The sequence below is a fragment of the Dermacentor silvarum genome, chromosome 11 (assembly GCF_013339745.2).
Source record: "Dermacentor silvarum isolate Dsil-2018 chromosome 11, BIME_Dsil_1.4, whole genome shotgun sequence".
Taxonomy (NCBI): Eukaryota; Metazoa; Arthropoda; class Arachnida; order Ixodida; family Ixodidae; genus Dermacentor; species Dermacentor silvarum.
The window spans coordinates 116,158,757-116,181,040 of NC_051164.1; the positions used below are offsets into that span (position 1 = coordinate 116,158,757).

Consider the following 22,284-nt stretch of genomic DNA (forward strand, 5'->3'; position numbering starts at 1 on the left):
TATGCCGATAGCGTTTTAGTGTCGATACAGGACGCTTGGATGACGTTTTGTGTATAGGCAGGTCATTGATAAATATGAGAAAAAGCCCAGGCCTAGCACCGATCCTCCTTGGTACTCTTATTTTTATTGCGATAGCAATTATATGGCACTCAAAAGAGATTTCTGCCGTCGCCGTCGCTGTCGCCGTCGCCGTCGCCGTGAGGTTTCAGTATGAGTCATTGGAGATGAAATCGTCGCCGCGCGCCGAACGCTGTATGTGCGAGTGAAAGGGCCGAGAGGGCGCGTTTTTCACGGGGAGTGACGCACGGCGCAGAACCGCGCGTTCTGCGCCGTGCTCGCTAAGGGCTGAGAAGTATCGTCTCTTTTCTCCTTTACAATCACCATATATGTAGAGCAAACGCGCCTTCTTCGACGCCGAGAGGGCCGTGGGGAGGGGGAGGGAAGGGAGGCGACGCGTTAGCTGCGGCACAAGTGCCTATTTATATCAGAGGCTCCAGCAACAGTCACCAACGCCGCACGATTTTTGAGCTAACGCGGGCAAAACGCGATGGCGTCGACACAGTTCTGGTGTGTTGTGCTACAAAGCCGCTCACCTTACTTCGTATGACTTGCTGTGTGCTATCGCATTCATTGCTTCGCCTTAGGGCGAAACTGTGACATTTTTACTGTAATTAGAAGTAGAACGCAATGATTTGCACACTCTTCTTTTCAACGACAGTGGTAAGCTCCCAGTCAGGATTTGGTCATTCCTGCCATGCGCAATTGAACCCATTTTTGTTCTGTAAAATTTTGTTGTGATGATCACGGTACTCCGTGAGTAATTGCCTTAGATAACGTACACCTGCAGAGACACTTGAATCTAACTGGCGGTCGTAAATTTTTGTTCCCTTGCCAAGCTATTAATATTCAATCCTACATTCTCGGTTAAGGTCCTGAATCACTTGTTGCAATTCATCTCCAGTGTTGCTGAAGAGGACAACGTCATCTTCAAACCGAAGGTTCATTCAGATATTAGGCGTTGATCCTCATTCCTTAGCCTTACCTGAATACTTTTAAGCAAGCAGTGCATGGGGCAGATGGTGTATTATTGCCTGTCGCCTTTCTGGATAAGTAATTTTCTACTTTTCTTGTGGAGAAGCAAGGTAGCTGTGGAATTTTTTATGATATTTCCCAAGATATTGTCGTATGCCTCTTTTACTCCTTTATTACGTAATGACGCTGCTGGTATTCTTACTGGATCAAATGCATTTTCGTAATCAATGAAAGTCATGCAGAGAGGTTGATTAAAACTCCGCAGGTTTCTCAGTTACCTGATTGATGACGTGGACATGATCCATCGAAGAATATCCCTTGCTCAAGCCAGCCTGTTCCCTTGGTTGATTGAAGTCAAGCGCTTACCTGATTCCGTTGGAAGTTATCTTGAACATTTTATGGAATACTGAAAGCAAGCTAATGGGCCTATATTTCTTCGATCCTTTAACGTCTTCCTTCTTATGAATCCATATAATGTTGGCATTGTTCCATCTCTCTGGTAAGCTTCAAGACGTGATACATTACATATGAAGGGCGGCAAGTTATACAAACATAACATCCCTTCCATATTTGATTAAATCGATTGTTATTCCATCTTCTCCTGCCGTTGTAGCTTTTTCTCAAGTTATAGAAGGCGCCTCGTTATCCTGTTCATCAGTATTTCCTATAAAGTTGCGTGGCTACTCTGGGTACTGTACATGTCCGTATAGAGTTCTATGGGGCTTTTACTACAATCAACGAAATTGCTGATGGCAATACCCTGCTTATCTTTCACAGCATGCATCTTGTTCAGTACTATGCCAAGTATTCTTCTCACATATTTCATGCTGCAGCAATTTTTTTTTTACTGCTTCCTCAATATTTCGGACTTATCTTTTTGAATATCGCTTACCTTCTTCTTGTTCTTACCTCCTGAGAATTTCATGTTTGTCATTTCTTATTAGGTGTTTTCTTACTTGGCAGTGCTTACCTACTGGTTGCCTTGGTACCTTACCTCCAACATCAATTGCTGCTTCTGAAATCAATCTAGTTGCGGCTCATTCATTCATTGCCTTGATCTTATCATCTTCCTTTTCCTTCGTGACTGTAGAGAAGCGCAAAGAAAGCAAGATAAGGTTTGGGGCCACCTTCGTGACTCTCCTACCGCAGAAAATCTCATAAACTTTAGGAAAGCATAGAGTGAGGATAGAAGAAAGCGCAACCTTGCCAAAATGGAGAGCCGGCAAAAATACATATCACGCATAAACTCTTACACAGACGAAAGGAAAGCCTGGAACCGAGTTAACAAATTAAACGCAAACCCATCCTCTACCATTAGTAAGAACCCAGGGAAACACTCTTGAAGACCAGGCTGATTCTATAGGTGCCCACTTCGAGTACATTTATAGTTCGGCCCATTATACAGATACATTTCTACGGTACCAGCGGCAAGTAGAGCGATTGTCCCTGGATCAGAAAATAATAGAGTGAAGCTTACAAACGTCCATTTGCCATGGCGGAGTTGTAATGAGTCAGCGCCAGGAAGAGACACAATAGCTTACGACATGATCAAACTTACAACCTGAAACCCACAAACACTTCTTTGGGCTTTTTAACACCATATTCTGTGGGGGCACATCCGGCTGCCTGGAAAGAGGCAATAATAATTCCTTCGACCAGCAGTTATAGGCCTATAGCCCTAATAAGTTGCTTTTGCAAACTCTTTCGGAGAATGACTAGCCGACGTCTGATCCATTTTCTTGAAAATAACAACACTAGATCCCTTGCAGTGCGGTTTCAGGAAAACTACATCCACAACAGATCACCTTGTCCGCATCGAGACAAATATTCCTGATGCCTTTGTGCATAAACAGTTTTTCTTATCGGTGTTCTTAGACATGGCGAAAGCATATGACACGACTTGGCGTTTTGGAATCCTTGTTGATCAGGCTTGAGTGGGCGCCCGAGGCAACTTGCTGAACGTGATTCAAACTGATCTGTCGAACGGCACATTCCGTGCTCGAGTTGGTAGCGTCTGACTTCTTCCATTTACCCAAGAGACTAACACGAGGAGGTGTGCGGAGTTGCACTCTATTTGTTGTAAAAATGAGCTCTCGCCATAATCCATGGAAAACACGGGGAATGCGGGAGATGGAATTTCAAGACGATGAGCAACACGAGAACAAGGTGAGAGCGGGAGTTTCGACAAGTGTCTTCTTCAAGGCGACATGTGCTCTCCTCCTCGGCACAGTATATATAGGCAGGGTTCTTCTAAAGGGGAGAGAAAGTAACGAGGGAGAGTGTGTTAGCGGCGAGGGCGTAGCATTAAAAAGAAAGATAATGCGTTACTGATAGTCGGTGAAGGAATTTGAGGCAGCGCCGAGTGTTAGCCGGTTGAGGCGTCATTGTAGGTTCCGCTTTTCGTGGAATGGGCCTGGACGACGGGAAGGGGGGTGGCGGTAACTGGCCCGCTGCAGGTCAGTGAACTATCGTTTCTGAAAGAGAGAATAAAAGTAGCGGCAGAAAAATGGTGCTCGTGGAAAATAAATGTAAAAAGTAAAAAACGGGGGGGGGGGGGGGGTGAATAAATAAAAGAACAACAGCAATGAGTGAAAGCAATAGAAGGTTGGAAAATCATTGACAATCGAATAACGGGGAAAAAAAGAGAAAGACACTAAACAACTCCATGAAAAAAATGTCACAGTTTCGCCCTAAGGTCGAAGCAATGAATGCGATAGCAACACAGCAATGTCATACGAAGTAAGGTGAGCGGCTTTGGTAGCAATATGAATTGTAGTAAACATGAGCTGATTAAGTAAGCGGGTGTGCTGCGGCGTAAGTAGACCGACATGAAGAGAGACTCGATGACCACGAGAAGGCGCGTGTGAAACGGTGGTGTTGATGAGAAGCGCTGCCCGTGGGCAGCGCGTGCGAAGGGACACACCTGTAGCGCTGCACTGCCGATCCGGGCAGCATTGCATGTGTAGCGTGCGTTGGAAAATGTGGCCCGACTATTACGAACTGTGGTGTGAGCGCGCACAAACAAACATGAATAGATCACACTGAATGACTGCAGAAAACGACTGTCAGAACGCTGGCAGCAAGAGCATACGCCGCAACGGGCGAAGGTACGTGCGGTCTATCGCTTCAACGGAAACTGAGCGGCGAATGCACAGCGCATAAAGGTCAGAGCCGTGTGGAGATAAGAGACGGTGCGGGCGAGCGACGAGCGCGGTTGTTGGCAGAGTAGAAGTGCCCCCCCCCCCTCCCTCCGGCGCTGGGCGCTGGCTTCCCGCTTCCTTGCTTGCGCGTGGGAGATTGAGAGCGTTCGCTCTCCGTGATAGCGCGCGTCCCCCCACGCTACCGCTCAGGCATACGGCGCGCGGCGAAGATTTTATCTATACGGAACCTCACGGCGACGACGACGGCGACGCCGACGGCAGAAATCCGATTGAAGTGTCCATATAATTGCTATCGCAATAATAACTAAGTGCTGTTCCCTATGCTCTGAAGTTTAGCATAACGAATAGATTCTAAAACTGTCTTTGAAATGTTCATGCCTGTTGGTTGCAATATCTTGAACTTGTGGATTGTCGATAATTGTGGATTGTGTGAATGAGGTTTACCTAAAGTATTTTACGCGAAAAAACAAAAACGTTTTTCGTGACGTAAGCTTTCCTACAAGTTAAAGAAAGCAAATGTTGGTTGGTGGTAAATGTTTTTGAATCGGGTGTAAAACTAGGTACCGCGACAAATCCAATTTTATAATATTCTATCACGTGGTTCATCTATGTGGCGTCATAGGTTAACCAATTTATTAATTTTCCACATGTATTTGGCTTAGTAAAAATGCAAGAAATGATGCATTTTCAGCCCCATAAAGGTGTCTGAACGTTGGACCCTGCCACCTCTAGCCATGCGCGGCTTGGCAGTGTCTGGGGAAAAGGGAATTTTGGGGGTTGAGCCGACGCCGGGTGTTTGTATCTTTAAAGGGGCCCTAAACCACTTTTTATCGAAAGTGGAGAAAGGCATTTGAAATGAAAATATGTCATTTCGGAAATATTTTGCCGCAAAAAGTACTTCAACGCAATCAGCAGCACTGGAGTTATTGGCAAACACTGGCGCGCAGTTCAACTTTCATTTTGGAGGTTAACGTAAACGCCGAGAGCTCCGATTTTTGTCCTCGTGGTTTCCCTCAGTGATCTGCAATGTGCTTAGCCAGTGGACTCACGGCGGCCGCGGTATCTACGCTACGTAGCCGACGACAGCTACCATTAGCACCCTCACATGGGAATCCAATGTATTACAAAATAAGGCGTCCAGAAAAAAAGTGATGGATTTTGATGAAAAGAGAACGTTTACGAGCTCCACGAACCGCGTACGACAGCAAAACTTGGCTGAGATGCTGAGTTATTTCACCAAACCCGAGGGGATGGTTCAGGTCCCCATTAAGGCCCCTTGGTAATCTTCGCGTCTCCGTGGTGGGCGGCTACCATCACAGCTGAACAAAGCTAGGCTGGTATGTTTTCCACCCCTTCCTGATCGCCGTCAGAAAAGAGTGCGCGCCGATGCAACGTCCGATTTCCTAAGTTTCAGCGAGCACCGTGAACAACCAGGCAGACTAATCTCACCTTTGCTTGTGGCAAAGCCTCTAACGGAAAAGGTTGGACCTGGCTACACAGACGACGGCGTCATCAACCTTAGTGAAACAGAACTGCTGGAGGCGTGGAAAGAGCTCAATATTATTGATGTCCAGATAATTAAGATACGCCGTGACGACAAAGAAACACCGACTAAAGCACCTCATCCTTACTTTCGGAACTAGCAGACTACTAGAGTACGTAGGAACCACTGCAAAACCTAATTCGAGGCTTCAATAACCATTTTGTCCCACTTTCGATAATGTGCGATACGTTAACAGTACGTTGTTAGCGAACATATAGTGCGAAATATTCACCCACCCCTAATCAAATTGTTTCCTTGTTTAAAGGAAAATGTGCAGGCAGGAACTCTAGCCGTATTCCGTGTCAGCGCCACCAGGTTCTGCGTCACGTGAAAGCGTGGGGCGCATCCTGCATGCTGTCCCGATCGGCGGGGCATGTTAGAGATGGCGATCTAGAAAAAATGCATTCTATAAATCGCTGTAGCAGTGTTTGCAGGAAACGAGCCAGCATGCTCATATTTATTAACTGAAGCATGATTTCACATTGAAGTTATATCGCGTTGTATGTAACTCTCCTGTTCTTTAATATAATATATATTAATATAAGCCAAGATAAATATGTTTGCTGCGTCATAACATATTGCCAAGGCTTCATATACTGTATCTTTATATGATACAGAACTCATGTGACCAACGGAGCTGTACAAAACATTTAATTTCAACCCGTGCAGGAGTTAAAAGTGCAGGTTTCTCGAGCCGTTTTCCGTGTGAGTCCTGGAGCCACCAGACGTCCGCCTATCGCCAGCTAAAGCAGGTGAGTGCAGCCGTGTTGTTCACGTTTGACGGGCGTCTTGCAGAGTGCGTGTACTACCACACAGTGACTCATGAACATGGCCAGTAATTGAATGTGAAGGCTTATTTGTTGCGATTCATAGTGAACGAATACCTTTGCGCCAGCGACATACAACTCCTTCGGAGTGAAAGAATAACAGCGTGAAAAGACAAGGACGACCAGGGGACCTTGTCTTTTGCACGCTGTTATTCTTTCACTCCGAAGGAGTTGTATGTCGCTGGCGCAAAAGTATTCGTGCACTACGAATTTTAACTAGCGCGACACGCATGCGCAAAGTCGCGGGCAGCCCCGATCGGCGTGAAAAAAGTACGGGCACCTGCCCACGCAGGTAGCCGTGGAGACGCGAGAAGAGACTTTGCGGAAAAAACCGCAAAGTCTCGTCCCCCACTACGCCCGAGTGGCGGCCCACGTGTTTCGAACCCCATGGGCGCTGCGGCGTGCAAATCCCTGCCGGCTCCCAGGATTCGATCGTGGGCTTCGAACCCCATGGGCGCTGCGGCTCTTCGCGTTGCCGGCTCCCAGGATTCGAACGTGGGCCCTTTTGAGTGCGAGCTCGACACTCTATCCACTCGGCTAACGTCGCGGCACGGTTATCGCCTTACGAAAGGCGACCAGCAGCGTGAGACTGCTTATCGCCCGGGAGAGGGGGACAAGTGCGTGCTACGTCGACGCATGCGCATGACCGGTGTTCGTTTATCGTAGATGGCTGTTCGCCGACGCTCGCAGGCAGAGAAGCGGCGGGCTGCGCATGTGCGAACCTAAATGTAAGCACAAGAAATAGCAAACATAAAGCAGAAAAGTAAATAAATTTCGCATGGGCTGCAATATGGCCTAATTGGACGGTAGCGTAACCATGCGAAAGGAGTGAACCACATGGCGTCGTTATCATCGCCCTCCATGATCGAGCGCAACCAGTGAAAATACGTTTGACTCGTGCGATCACTTCTACACTATATTAATTGTGTGCCCTGGTTTCGCTCCAGAGCCTCCTTACTAGGATGTCGTGGACTCATTATGTCACCAGCTAGCCTTAACGGTGCTGCAATCGGCGGAGCATAAGCGACACAGTAAGGAAGGTACGTGAAGGCACTGCTAGAGGACCGAGGTAATCTGGCTCCGTAGTGCACAACATGGATACGCGTTTGACTAGTTGTGGTTCGTCAGTACAAACCCCCATTTCATCGACTGCAATAGCGTGTTAGGCTGAACAAGGGAATTACGTTGTAAGAGGTTCGTTGCACTCGCATGCTTGCAGGACTGCTTGTCCTTGTCTGTGTTCAAGCTGCGGCCTCTTCGACGCAAGCACCTATAGGTCGAATGGGATGCCAATGGTAGCGTTGGTTTCGTGTCGTTCTGCTTGCTAGAATTGATGGCATTGCGTTCACAATGGTGTTTAATTGCCGGAGCATCTTGGTGCTCCGGCATGCTATATCTACGCATGGGGTTTCTGGTCAGAATGTGAGTACATGAATGAGAAGAAGACGGGTTAATGACCACCGTAGATAGATAGCTAATACGGAGAGGTCGACCTGAGCTAGTGTGCGCTAGTCTGCTACGGAAGGAGGATGATGATGTGAAGAGTGTTGAGTGCTTATGTACATAAGACGGTATCTCTATTAGAGCCGCTCGTCTAGCTTCGTGTCTTGCAGAAACTTAAACAGCCCTTTAGTTGCACGCATTGTTCGGCCCATGTGGGCCGACGATAGCGTCCTCCGACAGTGGTTGCCTGCCAACGCTGGCTAGGGAACCTTTCAACGTTCGCATAAATAGTGGATCTTGATTTGAGGTCCAATTGAAATCGCCGCCTAATTCCAAGTTGGGGCAGATGAAACCGGGTGAGCTGCTTCAAGCCAACGGTAGAAACGTCGGATTTTTTTGTAATTTCAAGTATTTGAAGCTGAGTCAATTGCTGAGATATTGTTGTCAATGGGCGTGAGTTCACCAGTGATTCAACTTCTGTCAGTACTGTCTGTGATTCAACGAAGTTCAGAAAAGTGGTGTTCAAAGCTTTTCGTAGGGCTGTCTTGACTATGCGTATGAGTCTTTCCCAGAAACCACCCCACCATGGTGAACGTTCCGCTGTAAACTTCGATTTATATTCTATGTTCTCTGAAGTACTGCAGCACACGTTCATTTCGAACTGACTCCCAGATTCTATTTAATTCTTTTGATGCTCTTTTGTACGTGAGACAGTTGTCGGAACACACTGCCCTGCAGACTCCTCGGGTGAATTCTTGCTCTGCTGGAAGTACAATAAGACGCTTCTCGATGTTCGTGAATTCTGAAGTGTTCCGCCCATTCTGATCAAGTTGTCTTCATCTTTGTAAGGGGCAAATTTCATTAAGGTAGTATTAGACGCATAACCTTCGCCAAACGCAATTTCTCTGCTTTGTGTTTTAATTGTTAACAGTAGTCCTGTTATCCTTGCGTTTTGAACGAAGCGGAATATCCAAGCAGTGATGTTCATGCTCTTGGTAAGATTGTTAATACGGGAGATGTATTCTTGGATGTCACTTGTAATATCCTTGTTTCTTCTTTAGTTTTCTCAGGAGCCTTGAACAGTTCAGTTGGCCAAAACAAGTCTTCCTTAATCAGCCACACAGGTCCATTTCACGAAAGTGTGCCTTCTTGAAGACACTCTCCCGTTCTACTGGGTTGAGTTAGACCAGCAATGCGTTTCGTAGTCTGTCAATGTGCCTCTCTGCACAGTCTGCATGCGCCGTGCTGTCGTCACAGCTCCCAACAGTTCTAATTGCAGAGGCGTTAACATTTTCAGTGGTGCCACTCTTGTCGTGACTGCTGAATTCTTTGTCTCTATTCGTGCATAAACTGCAACTTCATATGCCAATGTTATGGTTACGACGGTTAGTAGCAATTGTACCTAAAACACGTATTATGTTCAAAAGACGAAAATCGTAGCACCATCTTTCCGAAGAGTCACATATTTCAATTTGAAGATAAATTTGGCTTTCACTGTGAACGGAGAAAGCCGTATGGGTCATAAATCTGAGCTGCCATTCACTCTTGTAATTTTTTTTTTTTTTTTGCTTTTGTACTTCGTCATTTGCTTCGAACGCCTAGTTGCTGCCGCTGTCGGCCTCTTTCCGTGACAGGCAGCGAAAAACAAAGATGGGGTACGAGGTTAACAGAAAATACTGACCCAGGCTTAAGCAATCGAGTTATGCGAAGCTTCACAACTTGAAAGCAGTAAAATGATTTGATTTCATTTATTTGATGATATCGTAAATGTCGGCAACATTCGTGACCACCCTTTTAGCAACATTTGATTGTACATTGAGTATAAATAAATGACGGAAAGAGATAAGCAAATAACAACACACGCACACAACGACGCGCACTTTGCTTCAGCGCGCTTGCTCGATGAGCAATGTAGTGACACGACATTTTGTACGACGTGAACATAAGTGTTCAGAAAACGAAAGCAATCAATTGAAGAAAACACTGAAATGCCAAAAAAGAAAGAATCAATCTCAATTCTAGGGAGACTTGCACAACCACTACAGCCTTCGTGCTGGCTTCAAGCCACCTCGTTCCCTTGCTGGACCATGCGACACAGTGTTCCCGCTCCGTGGCCTTGAAATCCAGTCCGTTGAATTCGAGTTGAGTTTCAGCTTGAATTTAACATTTCGTCTGGCAACGTCAGTCGATGACGCCATCCTTCACGTGATCTGATAACTCAGTCTCTTTCATGGCCGCCGTGCAGCAGGTTCTCGGAGCGCGTCGCCGCTGTCTTCGCGCAATGTTCATGACTTTCCCGACTATCCAGGTTAGTTACGTTGACTATTCTTGTAAATATAGTAACGGAAACTACTTTTGTATCGCGAAATTATGTACTTACGGGCCGAGATGGCGCGGCGCCGTTGGAATCAACAGGAATGCGGTAGATCTTGAAATGATCTATCGCATTTTACGAGTTACATGTGCGTCAAAACCATCCGATATTTCCGACGACACCTCGTCAAGCTCGGACTAGGAACCTGTACGTTGGTAATTGGTTGACTGCCATGTTCGTAAAACTGTCGTACGATAGACTGAATTGTTTACACGCACATATGTGCCAGGCGTCCGAACCATCCAATCCACCGTAAATGATGACTGCTGTGATTGTTCAAACAGTCAAGATTGCAAATTAGTTCCAAACAGGTTATATGTGGTTGGTGGCGACTGTGGTATGGTGGGCAGGATGGTTTTTACAATGACGTTAATTAGGGAACCCTTTTCCGAACCTATCAACCTGCCTGTCGATGCGTGCAGAAAAGATGGATGCTTCACCTACTATGGAACACTTTCGTAAGCGTATCAGCAACGCTTTCGGTTCGGTACTGGTAACAGTAGATGCGAAAAGTCCGATTGCTTCTGCATTCATTTGTTGCATGCTTTGCTGTTGTTCTCGGCTAGCGTTAATCTCAACCCTGCCCTAGATTCACCAGAACAAGTGTCTAATAAATCTAAAACGACTAAAAGTTATGGGACGGGGCAACGTTCTGGTGCTGTAGCCAAAGGCATATTTAGCCCACGGAACCATCCGCTCAGGACAGGAATAATTAAAAACCGCACATGATACTTCAGGACGCGATTGTGTGCATTGATTAAACATCGTCATGCTCGACAATGTAAAGCCAGTGCGTAATACTGGTAATACCGTCCGTCGCTAACGGAGACGTCAGATTATAGACGCGGTGTTGCTTCACGATGATATTGGCGGATAAAGCTGCTGCAGTTTATCTGGCACCAGAAGTGTGTTTTGTAGCTTACGCTCGTAATGTCCTGTTTTTATCGCGCAAATATTTAGGAAGGACCGTTTGAAAGCGGCTGGAAACGACACCAGAAACGCCGGATCGCCTTGGACCGCTAGTACCAGAAGCACAGAACGAAGCAGTGATAGATGCCGCAGAAGGGTGTTTTCGTGCTCCCGCTTGATAAACTTTTTTTGTCGATGACAGCTGCTAATCTTAGGCCTTGCAACCGCGCACAGCGGGAAAAGATAGCCGTAAGCAAAATGAACGGGCCGCTGCCTTGTGAACTTGTCTGGAACTGTTTATCATAATTTGCTGAAGGCACTTGAACGGACACGTGTTGTCTTACTTGTCTTCTACAAATTTTCTGCCTCCTAAAGTTAAACTATCAGTAATGTTTTATGGAGAGGATATGCTAGATATGCAAATGTTGCTTGCACAGGTTGTTTATGCCTTCTGGTGATAATAATTTGCGCGGCCAAGTAGAGTAAGCAAGTCGACAAATAAGAAAAAAATAATTGCGTTTTCATTATTTTGCGATAATAATATGCGTTTATGCGCACAATGGTATAACATGTAGGGCTGTGCATCAATGTGCTCGGTTATTCGTCTTAGCCTGTTTGAAGCAGTTTCACCATTGGGCGTTTCATTTAGGCACGTCGCTACATGGGTGCCACGTGACACTGGTATGAAGTGACAATCATGCAACGAACACCGCGAGCGCTACACCAATGTTAAAAAAAAAAAAAAGCCGGCAGATTCACGCCCTCGGGGAATCGATGTTGGGCGAGGAGCCTACCCAAATGATAATGAGAGCTTAAGTTAACGAAATGACCATGAGAGCACCAAGACGTAGGCAGCTGTTTCATGACCTACATGACCCGCATGCCATGACATTCATGTCACGAGTTCCTCAGGAGTCCCTTTAGCTAGACCTAAGAGACCTTCAGGTGAAAGCCTTAGTCGTACTCATGACTATGACCATCAACGTTTAGCCTTTTCCTTCCCTTAGTGCCCACATCAGAACCCATCTCAGTGGGTTCTGAGTGTTAATCTTTTCTCGATGAGTCATTGCCAATTTTGCTGAGTCATGATCATGATTATGGCTTCTACCACCATTTTTCAGTGTTTCCTTCACATATACTACCCACGTCCGAACCCATTTCAGTGGTTTTTGAGTGTTAATCCTATTTCGCTGAGTCATTGTCATTTTAGGCGACTGCATCGTGACATAAAGGACACGCATGTCATGACATTTATGTTCGTCATGCACTGTTGTCATACTATGCCAATTGTGGTACCTACCAAGTTAACGAAACGACCATGAGAGCACCAAGACGTAGGCGGCTAGATAGATAGATAGATAGATAGATAGATAGATAGATAGATAGATAGATAGATAGATAGATAGATAGATAGATAGATAGATAGATAGATAGATAGATAGATAGATAGATAGATAGATAGATAGATAGATAGATAGATAGATAGATAGATAGATAGATAGATAGATAGATAGATAGATAGATAGATAGATAGATAGATAGATAGATAGATAGATAGATAGATAGATAGATAGATAGATAGATAGATAGATTTAAAAGTGTCCGTCTGCGGTCGCGTCACCGCGCCACTGTTTGTTGGCTGTGCGGCATGTTCTCCCGTTCGCGACACTCTGCACGCTCTCTCTCGTAACTTGGTAGGTGAACGGCACATTTTAACGCGACGTCGGTGTCGGCGCGAATTCAGTCCTAATTGACCGTTGCGCATGCACGTCGTATACCGAGAATTACTGTAGCATAGCCGCCTATATACTTTCTATATAGGAGGCTATGACTGTAGCAATGACCGCTGGTAACTATAATAGAAACATTGCAGCTATGTAGCCTACATGAGAGCGCTTGCATTTAGGCTCTCTAATTGCAGTAACCATACAGCGCCGACCACCCTCTTCAAACCGAACTCGCGCTTTTTACTGGCTCTCCTTACCTGTCAGCGAGAAACAAGCGGCAAAATCCATCATCGCTAAGTTTCATCTGAAGCTGAGGTCAAATCATTAAATATGTTTTGTCGTAATTATTGAGATCGGCTGTTTGTTTTCACCCTGTTCGGACTACAGACACGGCACCAAGTCGTAAAACTGGTTTCATTTCTAGTTAGCAGATGGCGCCACACCATTAGCACTGGCAATGCGTTGACGATGCGGAACGCTATAAAGGCCTACTGCATCATTAATTTACTACTCGCTCTATCATAGCACGGGATGACGGTAGCGAGCAAACGCCAAGGAGACGCCGAGCAGACGCTGTGGCGCAAGTGAACATTTGTAAGGACATTCGCCCGTACTACTTGCTAAGAAGGCTGCAAGATAACTGCATGGAAAGCGTACACGTAAAGCGAAGCCCTGCTGTCACATGCATATAAACGCAGATTATGGTTACGGTGTCAAATCATTTTTTGCGGCAATCCACCAACCATGAAGCATGTAACAGGAGGGCAAGCAGACGCGGCCCGGATGAGCACATCTCGAGGCGCATACGACCTTCCTTTTGACTAAGAATACGTGTAGCTGCCACAGTGCTGACAACAGCTTGTGAGATTGAGTATAGGTATATGTATATACCAAACCTTGCTGTATGACAGGCGATATATGTGGGTCATACTGGCCATGCCATTATATTATATCATTAAAGTTGCTCATACCTTGTCTTACATTCTTGACAAAGCTATTCCGCGGAATTTTGAGAATGACAGACCACAACCAAATGTCATGAAACAAAACGCCGACAGCACATGCCTTTTACATGTTAAATCTTGTCATACTTAAATATTCAAAGTGCGAAACATTGACAGAAACCTCGAAATTATGTAATTTCGTTGTTGCGGCTGGGGGTACCTCCGAGATGGGCCCACGCAAGAGGCTGCGTTTCTACCAGAGAGTCGCATTCGTGCGTAGCGTTCGCCACCAGCATTTCCCGGTAAACGTTACGGTTACCTAAAGTGCAGTTGCCCGGAAACGTGAAAAGCCGTCACGTATCTTTGAATGCTATCGCGCTCCACTATTCGTTTTGGCGACGGATACGAGAAATCATTAGTGCAATGGCTCGCAAAGGCTTATCAGGGTTAAAATAAGTGCTTTATGACAAACATATTGCCAATTGACTTTGACATTTTTCCACTAGGGGAGCAATTGCCGCTGATGTCAGGTGCGGGAACTTGAGGTTGGCTATTGGAAAAATGCGCTTCTGTAAAGCGACTGTTACCACGTCGGGAAGCTTCCAACTCAATATGATTTTGACAGTCTATAGAATTTATATAGATTGCTTTGTCTCTTTATAAATTTATTGGCGTTTATACAAAATCAGTAGACTGTCTATAGGGAAAATTGGTAGTGTCTATTTTTGTTTAATCGCAGTCCATAGATTATCCATAAAGAAATGTCAATACAATGTATATTTTCATGTGTATTCCCTCTCTATGGTGTGTCAATAGGCATTTTATGTGAACATTTCATATATTAATTGATAGTATATAGCACACAGAATTGATAAGAAGTGTAACGTCATAAATTCATAGACGCCTACTAGCCTACGATGATTAGTCTGTAGCAATTCTATAGACTTTATAAACAAATGTGTACAAATTTTAGAAGGACGCAAGTCAATTGTCATTCTTGACGTAACAGTAATTAGGCGGCTTTTGTTTTGAAGGATGGACACAAATCAATCAGCATTGTCGACAAACTGCTTACCGCAGGCAGCTGATCTGGGCGTATGATGTGACTTTTTAGCTAGTCAATAATGCTTGGGTACAGCGTCATTCGGGGCACGTGATCAGAATGAAAGAGCCTTTGCTGAACGCCGTGTAGACGATCTTCCATGGTGCTACATCTGTCCCGTCTTCGCAGAGACCAGAACCTTCCGGCGAGCCGCGCCTGCTACACGACGTCCAAGCACAAAGCCAAGTTCCGGACCAGGTTCGGAACGGACATCGGAAAGCGGGTGTGAACCTCCGAAAGCGACCTGGATGCGAAGCAGGTAAGTCGGCACTTGCTACACGCATTCGCCTTTGAAAAAAAAATGCTGCAGACTTGGGGTGGCCTTGTAGAACCACAACCCATTTACCAGCCAAGCTGTTTCATTGAAGCAGTTGCTATAAAAATTCAGTTGCCTGTTATAAAATGACAAAATTTAGAACCTTGCCCCTATATGACAGATCATCTCTAATCTTGACAGCATATAACGCTTTCGGGAACTTGGTACAGAAAGCTTACAAATGCAGTAATTGATCCAAACCCGTCTTACTTTGCGGTAACATAGGCCATAATGTTCCTCCATTTATCCATATGGGGTCTCCTTGGCGTTCACATTTCACCCGGGGCAGCAGGATATAAATTTTGCGCTGTTCCTTAAACGCAGTTACAAATATCCGGATTGCCTGTACACGTAATTTTCTCCTAAGCCGATTTTTTGTCCACACACTTTGAATTTCGTTTACACGCTATTTAAAACAATCCTCTAAATATAGAAAATATAAGCAAGATGCCGTTTTTAGTTGATCAAGAACACCGGGTAAATGAACTACGAACCTTGTATAACGCAATATTGAGAAAAAAAAAACATGGTTTAATATTTGCTTACAACGCTTCTAATCAAGCATTTGACGTTAAAGTTTCGTTATACATTGCACTGAACATGACTCCCTTTTCAAACAAGCATAAAGTTGGTGTCAAATAGAGTTATCTCGGATCATTGAGTAAATTAGCTGCTAACGCTTAGTATGGCACTTTCGAAAACAGTGGCAGTATTCATTCCAAAGGCCTTCACGAACATATCTCTCATAGCATTCCACCAATTTTCGCCAAATGTTCTGGGTAACATTTTTTTTCTGCCAGAAAAACGGGCTCCATGCTGCGCGTTCGTGAAACACTCCTAACGTTCCGGAGTTTTTGCCTATGTAATTTATTACAAAATCCTCAACCAACCCAACCACCTTCAACTTTACGTGCACATCACCCATTACCTGGCGCTTAGTTTCACCGAAGCAAGATGCCTCGTTGAGTACACCGAGGACACCAGAACGTCGTATAACACTTCACACTCAAGAGGGAGCTTGAGTTCGGGGGCTCCTATCTAAATGCATGGGAAAGGATAAATCGTGATTTTTGTTCAGGAGATGGATTTTTTTAATGATTGCAAATGTTCAGGAAACGAAACTGATAAGTTAAGAAGTCTGTAACCCAGCAATGAAAGCCAGTATCAGAAAATTGTAAACTGCATCTAATAGAACATCTACGCGAACAAATTGATGTATTGTACATGGCTGTTGAATAGATAACGTAAATGTGAAAAAGACTTTTGCAAAACCCGTGTAAAACATTAGATCAAATTCACGGATTGAGATATCCGTAAAACACTTTAGGCCCATAAGCCCAAAGGCTATTTAGAGTCTAAAATCGGCCTAGAGGTTATCTCAGAAAAGCATTTCCGCATTTTACATGCATTTGAATAAGTGGAATCGGAGTTGGTGGCGAGCTAAAGCTTCCTCTTAAGGTGGCATTTCTACTAAACATAAAGTTTGTGAAACGCAAAGTTTGCTTGTGACGTTGGGAAACGTTGCGGATTACGGCAGCTTAACACTTGTGAACGCTTGCTTAAAATTGTTTTTTTTGCAAAATCTGTATTCCATCCACACGCATTTAACGTAGCGCACAAATATTTCATAGCGGTATCCCCATTTGTGTTAACTGTGATCTTGATCGCACATGTATTTCAGACATTGCAGAGGGCTAAATTTTACGCCGCACGCAAAGCACACTTTCAATGCTCCATTTGAAAGCGAAATTTCTTAGAAATGCCGACATTAACCAACATATTTAGAACATTGCGTACGCATTAGCCATAACTTCCGTCTTATTTTCACGAAATATTAACAAGGTACCTTGCCTAATTCACCGGTGAAACCAACTACAAACCCGGCTTGAGGCATGCACGTACGGAGGGAAACCAGTCTTTGGTAATTATGTGCAAAGATTCTATTTAAACATGGTTCACCACCACTTACTCTTAACATTACCATTATTTTCACCATTTTTGAAGGTGGCGTATGGCGCCGCTGTTTAGGACTTTGGCAAATACAGCGAATGAAGGCTGTGTGACATTCGTCAATGCTCGAATAAGTACCTTTCTACAAAGGCTGTTTTATTATACAGAGATGAAACAGTTATCGTTCGTCACACGCGGCATGCTTCCAACTCCAACGAAACAAGAACATCGCGTCTTGTGTAGTTAATCAAAGAGACTACAGAACGACAACTGCCGTGTATAAAGTGTAAAGATCGGTAGGAAATGATTATTCAGTGATTATTTTGAAAGCCCACAATTAGCCTAAGCACTTCAAGCTGTCGGTACACGCCACCCATAGAGTGACCACCATTTCATTTAAATATGAAAATTCTATCGTTTGTGGATCTCCAACTGAAGAAGAACACGTTTTAAGCGTTAGTTATAAATAATCCAAAACGAGTGCTAGACAATTTTAGTTTTACTCCTAAATAACACAGATATATAGCGTTTTAGAGCGCTACTAGTCGCATTAACAACTTTGCTGTAATAGTGTCTTACACCGTTATCATCACTCAGATTAGCCAGCAGATAAAAGAGAGAGAGAGAAAATTATAAATGAAAGGCAGGGAGGTTGACCAGGACTCAGCCCGGTTGGCTACCTTGCAGTGGGGGAAGGAAAAAGGGGAGGGAAAGATTAAGAGAAGAAAATACGATGTGGATATGGCCAGCATGATACGTTTTCTGCTCTTTATCACAGATGGCCACTTAGTCCACATCACAGACGGTCACTCAATCCGGTCATTTAGAAATTTGCTGCAGCACTTTTATGGCTTTTTGTAGCTGCGATATGCGAGGTCATGGTCCCAAGATCTCGTTCAAGGGGAATGGTTTTCTGTCGAACTGATTTAGAGCTGTCCGCACGTCATGTCTTTCCTGTTCTGGAGATGGTCAGTAGCATAAGAGGTGTTCTATATTCTCCTCGACACCGCAGACATTCCATTCGTTGCTATCAGTCATTCCATTCAAACATGCATATGCATTGGTGAATGCAATGGCCCAGCGTAATGGCGCAGCATTGCTTCCTCACTCCGCGGAAGCCTAGGTAATGCCGATAGAATGCAATGGATACTGGGTACATTCAGGTGTGTGCCACTTTTCCAATGCCATACGGTGCGACAGCTTGCTTTAGAGGCTGTGTGAGTCTTCGATATCGGTATAGAAACAAGATTTCTTCCTTCGTGTGCTTTCCTGGCAGCTTCGTCGGCGAGGTCGTTACCAGACATACCGCAATGACCCGGCAGCCACTGAAAGACGACGTCGTGTACTTTCGCGATCAAATGCGTTTCTCTTATCTGCGACACGAGTTGTTCACAGGACCCGCGACGAATATCTGACAAAAGAAATTGTAGGGCCGTTTTTCAGCCGCAGAATATTACTCACTGATTAGCCGGTTGGTTGTTACAATATAATAAATGGCGCCTCGGAGGGCAATAGGCTTCGAACCGGTCGATGTTGTGACGTGAGTAATCTTGTATCTGGTGCCTATTGATCGTCACGGGATAATCACTGCGCCGGTGGAGCTGGTCTGAGTGGAAGAGCCATCCATATACATGTCGACTCAATCAAAGTAGGAAGTATGCAAACAATCCAGAGTTGCTTGCTTCAAAGTCAAGGTAGACAAGTCAAACTTATTTCTTATTCCTGGAACGGAAATACGCACATCTGGTTCATGTAAACACCACAAGGCTGACGGTGAACGTGTCGAGGGTGTGAAGGCAACACCACCTAGAAAGCACAACGCCTACGCACTCCGATCATGACGTGATGCTACCTGGCCCCACTGCCATAGAATCTAATGGGGATGCTTCCACGTAAGCAACAGTGATTTTGACGTCACCACTTTCGTCACGCCAGACTTGGCGATGGAAATTTCTGGCCAGGTAGCATGACGTCATAGATCGGAGTGCGTAGGCCTGTGCTATCTAGGTGGTGTTAGTGAAGGCCGACGGTGAGTGCTGACTACGTTGGAAAATGACGCCTGTGGTCGTCATTCTGGCAGACAAGCTTACAAGTTTACAGAAAGGAACGGTGTTCCCTCCGTCGTTCCTTCTTAAATCTAACGAGTTGCTGCTACAGTTCCACCGATCCTTAACGGAACGGTGGCGTTCCTCCTTTCTCCCAAAAGGAACTAGTTCAAGGAACGCCGTTCCGTACAACACTGATTTTGACCCAAAAGGTTTGGTCCTGCACCCCTTTAAAATTGTACGGTATCAAACCAAATACCTGCCAAATGCGATGGCATAACGAGGAGAGACGCGAAGCAGTTAGTAGCGGCGTCAGATGGTGTAGTTGTTATTTCAAACATGTATTAGGCAAAACGAAACGACAGGTCTTGCACCAGCGCCTGCATCACTCGCGAACACGGTATCCAAATCGTGTTCGTCACTCCTCCAGATATGTTCTGATGATGTCACGCCAGCAGCGCTCGGTTGCAACGGAATGCTGCACATGTGCTCATTCCCGCAGCATGTTCACACAACGTATCACTGAATTTGACGGTCATCGATTTTGGTTTCTACGCGATATATTATTGCGATAGCAATTATATGGACACTTCAAGCGGATTTATACTGTCGGCGTCGCCGTGAGGTTCCGTATAAAGTCCAAGGGCGATAAAATCATCGCCGCGTGCCGTATGTGCAAGTGAAAGCGCGCGGGGGACGCGCGCCATCACGAAGAACGCACGCATGGCGGAGAGCAACGCGACTTCTGTCGCGCGAAAGGCCGTGGGGGTATGGTAGGGGGGGGGGGGGCGACGCTGTGCTGCGGCACCAAATGCGTATCTTGCAAGAGGAACTGGCTACTCAATCTCCCACGCGAAAGCAGGACGAAGGGAAGGCAGGGGCACCCTTCTACTCTGCAAACAACTGCACTTGTAGTTTGCACCAGTGCCGGCTGTCGCGCGCACCGTATCTTGAAAGCGATCTCCACACGGATCTGACCTTTGTATGCGCTGTGCATTCGCCGCTCAGTTTCCGTTGAGGTGATAGACCGCACGAACATCGCTCGCTGCGGCGGCTGCGCTTGCTGCCAGCGTTTTGATAGTGGTTGTCTGCGGTCCGTGATCTATCCATGCTTGCTTGTGCACGCTGACACCACGCTTGTTAATTTAGTTAGTAAGCCATTGTGTCCAAGTTTATGCAGCCGATAAAACTGCTATCCCTACTCCGAATAGCTGTCTACTAATTTACTATCGCAATTGATGCTTCGCCTTTCGTGCGAAACTGCGATTTTATTTTGTTTGCAACTACACTATGAGAAATCAACTGTCTCTTTATAGAAATCTAGAACCAGTAAAGGAAGTTAAAGGAAACTTGCAAGCGGTTAATACCCGAAAACTACAAACAATATAGTTTCACACTCGTCATGTTAACATGACGATGCGAAACTCTATTTGTAGGTCCAGAAATTCCGATGAACGGGTTCCTGTGGTGCACCCAATATTTCCCTGCAATTGGCCTTCAGTGCAGCGTGGAAGGTAGGATAACGCGGCTGTGAGGACGTCACGATGGTGTAACCAACCAACCAACATTGCGGCGTGTACAGCAGGCATGGGATCGTTCGCTGCACCTGAGCGGCTTGACTGGGCGGTGTGGCTGCTCAATGTCTCCAAGAACTTACCGTGTACACTCTTCTGCGGTACACAACTTCTGCACACAACTGCGGTCAAAAAATAAAAAAAATGTCACAGTTTCGCCCTAATGGGCGAAACCTGTAGCGCTGCACTGCCGATCCGGGCAGCATTGCATGTGTAGCATGCGTTGGAAATTGTGGCCCGACTATTACTAACTGAATGAACAAGCATGGTGTGAGCGCGCACAAACAAACATGAATAGATCACACTGAACGACTGCAGACAACGACTGTCAGAACGCTGGCAGCAAGCGCATACGCCGCAGCGGGCGAAGGTACGTGCGGTCTATCGCTTCAACGGAAACTGAGCGGCGAATGCACAGCGCATAAAGGTCAGAGCCGTGTGGAGACAAAAGACGGTGCGGGCGAGCGACGAACGAGGTTGTTGGCAGAGTAGAAGTGCGCCTCCCCCCCCCTTCCCGCTTCCTTGCTTGCGCGTGGGAGATTGAGTGCGTTCGCTCTCCGTTCGGGCATACGGCGCGCGGCGAAGATTTTATCTATACGGAACCTCACGGCGATGGCAGAAATCCCGTTGAAGTGTCCATATAATTGCTGTCGCAATAAAAAGTTGTCGCAGTTTCACCTGAAAGGCGAAGCATCAATTGCGATAGCAAATTTGTAGAGAGCTATACGGAGTAATGATAGTAGCTTTATCAGCTGTATAAACTTGGACATGCAGCAGCACCGGCAACACGCATAACTGTTGTCGACGCCGTCGGCGTTTTGCAATGCGTGCGGCGTTGGTTACTGTTGCCGGAGCCTCTGATATAAATAGGCATTTCGTGCCGCAGCTAAACGTCGCCTCCCCCCCACGGCCTTTCGCGCGTCGGAAGAAGGCGCGTTTGCTCTACATATATGGTGATTGTAAAGGAGGAAAGAGACGCCTACTTCTGCAGCCCTTAAGGGAGCACGGCGCTGAACGCGCGTTTGTTCTCCGCCGACGAGAGATTGACAAGAATACAGGCCACTAACCTCAGGAGAGTACAGACTAGGTCTGTACTTAGTCCAAAAAGACTAGCTGCAATGACCGGTGATGAATATCCACCAAACTGCAAACATTGTAACTGCCCCCTGGCGGACCAAGATCACATCTTGTGGGGATGCCAAAAGAACCCTCCCCCGAGAGAACTCTTTCGACGAGCTCCTTCACACGAAGAGAGGGAGATGAAGACGAAAACTTACAACCCGGAAGACCAGATACGGTTGGCGGAATGGGCTGATAGCGTCGCGGCGAAGCAGACG

At 45.8% G+C, this 22,284-nt stretch overlaps 1 protein-coding gene across 1 annotated transcript in view; it reads left to right on the forward strand.

The window, feature by feature from the left end:
• The first annotated feature begins 3,439 nt into the window (after positions 1-3,439).
• LOC119432922 (uncharacterized) overlaps positions 3,440-22,284 on the forward strand; it is a 49,188-nt gene continuing 30,343 nt past the window's right edge. The window contains exons 1-3 of the mRNA XM_049658419.1: positions 3,440-3,488; positions 6,406-6,488; positions 15,192-15,321. Of these exons, the coding sequence (XP_049514376.1) occupies positions 3,440-3,488; positions 6,406-6,488; positions 15,192-15,321 (262 nt within the window). The remainder of the gene's footprint in view (positions 3,489-6,405; positions 6,489-15,191; positions 15,322-22,284) is intronic.